Source organism: Eriocheir sinensis, unplaced genomic scaffold, assembly GCF_024679095.1.
Source record: "Eriocheir sinensis breed Jianghai 21 unplaced genomic scaffold, ASM2467909v1 Scaffold800, whole genome shotgun sequence".
Taxonomy (NCBI): domain Eukaryota; kingdom Metazoa; phylum Arthropoda; class Malacostraca; order Decapoda; family Varunidae; genus Eriocheir; species Eriocheir sinensis.
The window spans coordinates 146,632-151,557 of NW_026112166.1; the positions used below are offsets into that span (position 1 = coordinate 146,632).

At 39.9% G+C, this 4,926-nt stretch overlaps 1 protein-coding gene across 1 annotated transcript; it reads right to left on the reverse strand.

Moving 5' to 3' along the window:
* Positions 1-240: 240 nt before the first annotated feature.
* Positions 241-4,876, reverse strand: LOC126994485 (uncharacterized). Its single transcript, XM_050853803.1, has 3 exons — positions 4,700-4,876; positions 1,402-1,444; positions 241-752 (listed from the first exon to the last, which is right to left on the reverse strand). The coding sequence occupies exons 1-3, from the start codon at positions 4,872-4,874 to the stop codon at positions 629-631; spliced, it is 342 nt and encodes a 113-aa protein (XP_050709760.1). The 5' UTR covers positions 4,875-4,876; the 3' UTR covers positions 241-628.
* Between the last annotated feature and the right edge of the window lie 50 nt (positions 4,877-4,926).

Consider the following 4,926-nt stretch of genomic DNA (forward strand, 5'->3'; position numbering starts at 1 on the left):
GTCTTTCGCCTTTGTTGAATTCCACATAAGTTTTTCATGATCTATTTACGACAAAACAGATAAAAAATATATCTTATAGAAGTAGCCATTAACCCGCAAAAGTGATTCATAGAGAGCTCGTAAGGAACGGGGTCTGACTGACTGATGTTGATGGAACTGATTTTAAGGGATCAGCCGAAGGTTTGTCTGATCGGCGTCAGTGAATGAAGCAGCCATGGGGGAGGTAAATAAAAGAACAAGTACAGAGATGTGTTTATTTTTGGGTGGAAAAAATAAACGATTGAGGCGTGGAATAGACACGACTCCATCTGGTGAAGTGGGTTTGAGTTGTTGCTGATGAGAAATTGATAAGAAAAACCTTTAGTGAGAGAGAAATCGAAAGACGGACATGGTAGTAGATAAAAAGACAGTGCAAGAGAGACAGAGTGACAGAAACAAACAAAAAACCAAAGAGATTGACATATAGGTAGATAGATAGATAGAAAGTGCAAGAGAAACAGAAACACAGACAGACACATTGATAGACAAAAAAACAACGCCAAAAAGATTTCTGGTTCAATGACAAGGTGCTCGGAAGAAGAGGAGGAGGAGGAGGAGGTGGAGGAGAGGCGGTGTTTCCCTCCCTCACTTAGCCGGTTTGAGTCCTGTTCTTGCAGATGAAGAGCTCCTTGATGTAGTCCTGATTGGGCAGGCAGTCCTCCTCCCTCTGTATGTTCTGGAACGAGGTCTCCGACTTGGGGTTATCGCGGCACCTGAAGAAAATAGTGACTTAGGTAAAGGGATGGATAGATAGATTATTGGATAGACATATAGATAGATAGATAGATGGATAGATAGGTAAATAGATAGACTGAAGTTAGGGGGAAAAGAAAATAAGAAAGAAATAGAGAGAAAGAAAGAAAGAAAGAAAGGAAAAAATAGTTCTAGAGAAACCAAAAGAGAAAGACAGAAAGAGCAAAGCAAGAGAGAGAGAGAGAGAGAGAGAGAGAGAGAGAGAGAGAGAGAGAGAGAGAGAGAGAGATAGAGAGAGAGAGAGAGAGAGAGAGAGAGAGAGAGAGAGAAAATAAAGAGGGAGGAGGGGACAACCCTGAGCTACACGTATACTCTCTCTCTCTCTCTCTCTCTCTCTCTCTCTCTCACTCTCCCTATCTCTCTCTCTTGCATCCATTTTTCTTCATAGTCGAATGAAACTGATTGACAGAAAGACAGAAAGGGAGATAGAGAAAAAAAAAAACAGGAATAGATAGATTGATAGACAGAAAGAAAAGGAAAGAAAAATGACTTGAAAAACGGGCAAAAAAAAAAAAAAAATCAGCCACATTGTTGTTGGTAAAGACTAATGCGACGTTCAGAAAAAAAATCAGGCGTCTCTCTCTCTCTCTTATTTATTATAGTACTTACTTGTTGTTTCCTTTGAATGTTGCCGGCTCGCCCGCTGGTTCCCCTGAAAACAAGAGAATAAATATGAAAATGTATACAAAAAAGAAAATATATAAGATCGTTTCAAGCACTGCCAATGGTCCTGCTGGTGTGAGCTACGAACCAATGGGTAAAAAAGTGATGCTGTGTAGATACGATAATGATTAGTGAAGTATTAACACTATGAAGTTTGTGGTATTTTGTGTTATTGTCGTTTTTTTTCTTGCTTTTTCTTCGTATTTTCTTCATTTTTATCTATTTTCCCCCTTTTCTTCCTTCCTTTCTCTATTTCTGTGTCTCTGTCTTTCTTTATTTTTTTCTTTGTTTTCATTCTTTCTTTCTTTCTTTCTTCCTTTTTCCTTTTTTTTGCTATATATTTACTTTCTTCTTTACCTACTAATTTTCCTCTCATTATTTTCTTCTGTGTGTGTGTGTGTGTGTGTGTGTGTGTGTGTGTGTGTGTGTGTGTGTGTGTGTTATAGAAGACGCCGCCGCCGCTTCTCCTTTGTGGTTTTAATAGAGAGAATAAAAAAGAACAATAACATGCGTGGGAAAAGTAATTAATCAAAGGAAGGTCACGCACGAAAAACGAGAAAGAAATAGAGAAAAATGGAAAAATGGTAAATAAAGAAAAATGGGAAAATAGTTGATATAGAAAAATGAGAAAATAATAAATAGAGATAAATGAAGACAACGAGTGAAGATTAATTAGTTGTTACTCAAGAAAAGGAGAAAAAAGATTACAGAAAAAAAATAGAAGCACGAATGTTGGAGCAAGAAAAGAAAGAAGAGGAAGAGGAAAAGGAAGAGAAGCATGATGATGATGATGATGATGATGATGATGATGATTACAGAGAGGCGAAGGAGGAGGTGAAGGAAAGGAGACAAGAAAGAGGTGGAGGAAAAGGAGGAAGATTAAAAGCAGTAATCAGAAAAAAAAGTAGCGTAAGAAGATGAAAAAGGAAGAGGATGAGGAGACGACGGAGGAGAAAGAGAAAGAGGAGGAGGAGGAGATAAAGGAGAAGAGAGAGGATCAAAATATATCATAAAAAATCGAAGAGGAATGAGAGAAAAAAACGGGAATAAAGAGAAAGTGGAGAAAGAGAATAATATTAGTAGTAGACAATATAGACTCTCTCTCTCTCACGATTGACCTTTAAAACAAGCTCGACCGTCACTTCCTTGAACTTAATATTAACTAGAGTAGAAAAGCAACGTTTTGGAGCCATCTGATTAATGTAAAATCACTTAGGTTTAAGGACAGACCACCTAGTCTGGACCATGGGGTCTGTGTGGTCTGATTTTCTATGTAAATCTATGTAAATCTCTCGCTCTCTCGCTCGTGAAGATTAATAATGAACAAACAACAATGACTCAAACGAAACTGAGACGCTTTGTAAATCAGTGCCGCCCAGTAACCAACCCTCACTCACACACACACACACACAGACCACAAACACACACACAGACCACAAACACACACACAGACCACAAACACACACACACACTCGCAGATGGCTCATTGCGTACACACTGAACCCAAGGCAAATTTGCACTCTGACTTTGATGAATGAAGAACTGAGTGAGTATTGTGTAACGCATCTGTTTATAAAGGGTTGGTGAGGATGTCGAATAGGAGAAGGGAGGAGAGGAGGAGAGATGTGATTTAAGGGGGGGAAATGATGGGAAAGTGTGAATGAGAAAGTATGGGATAAGGAACTATAGATGGTCAAGGGTGGAAGAAAAAAGGGGAGAAAGAGGAGTGACTTGATGTGCAAAGGAATGGATGGCGTAAGTATAAGAACTGAAAGGTATGGGAAAGAATGATAGTTTGTTTTCAGGTGTTATGCCGAAGGTGAAGGATTGAAAAAAGTGAGAGAGAGAGAGAGAGAGAGAGAGAGAGAGAGAGAGAGAGAGAGAGAGAGAGAGAGAGAGAGAGAGAGAGAGAGAGAGAGAGAGAGAGAGAGAGAGAGAGAGAGAGAGAGAGAGAGAGAGAGAGAGAGAGAGAGAGAGAGAGAGAGAGAGAGAGAGAGAGAGAGAGAGAGAGAGAGAGAGAGAGAGAGAGAGAGAGAGAGAGAGAGAGAGAGAGAGAAGTGATTTGAAGGGGAAGAAAGGAAGGGGATGTGTAGATATAGGGAATGGTAAGTGTGGGGAAGAAGGGTAATATGTTTCAGGGGTTGTTATGAATGAAGGATGGAAGAGAGGGAAAGAAGATAAGGAGTGATTTAAGAGGAAAGAAAGAAAGGGAGAGTGTAGATAATAAGAAGTGAAGGTTCATAGATAACAGAGATAAGTCTTCAATCAGTAGAGACAATCACGCAATAGAGTTAAGTCATTCAATAGATAGAGATTCAACAGAAAAGTCCTCAATGACGTTACGTTCTCAAGCACTTTTTAATTAACCTATCAATGTAAGATATACCCCAATGGGACAATATTTAGAGTCAAAATTAGCTTGGAACATGAGCCGAGGATGAAGCGTAATAAGATGAGATTAGGAAAGCAGTGTTGTGCCGACGTGATGTGTAGATGATTGGAAAATAATCTACGTGCCGCCCATGATTTGAGAGGCTGGGAGGGTATGCGAAGTAGAAAAGTAACTGAAGATAAGATGAAGGCTAAAGAAAGTAAAAAGGAAAAGAATTGTGCTGAGGGGAGGTAGAGAGCACCACAGAGGAGTTAACTTACAAGCGCTGAACTAAACACCGGTGAGTGATCTGAGTTCTTGGAAGGCAAACACAGCAGCCAGTAAGAGTGTTGAAAAGTAAATAAACTGAAGATGGAGGCTTAAGAGAATATGAGTTGTGTTGTGATGTGAATAGTATGAAAAAAAAAAAAAACCGCCAGTGCAATAAGATGCTTGAAGGGCAAACATAACAGCTATTAAAACCCATGAAGACTGGAGATAAGATGAAGGCCGAGGAGAATACGAGATATGCTGACGTGATACGGAGAGGATGGCAGAGATATCAACTTACCACCAGTGATTAGAGAGACCGGGAAGGCAAACGCAACAGTTGACGAAAATAAAAAGTGTTGAAAAGTAAATGAAGATAAAATGGAGCCTAAAGAGGATATATACGAATTGTTCTGAGGTGATGTGGAGAGGATCAGAGAAGAATTAACATACCACCAGTGATATTTGGGAAGCTGGGAAGCCAATCAGGTATGTAAACTCACTAAGAAGAAAGTATTGATATGTAACTGAAGATACATAAGATGAAGGCCAAAAAAAGATACTGATGAAATGTTACAAGGATAAAAAGAGGAGCAGACTTACCTCCCTCAGAGGCTGGGAGGGCCAACACCACAGCCACCAACGCCATGACAACGATGGTGACGAGGACAAGCGACGAAGCAGAAGAAGAACCCATTTTTACTGTTGCCTTATGCAGAGATGGATCAGACCTCAAGTGACTATCTCGTTGAACCCACGGGCCTTTTATATATACCATGCAAAGAGAGGGATGTGATGGTGGTGGTGGTGGTGGGAGGGTTAAATAACAC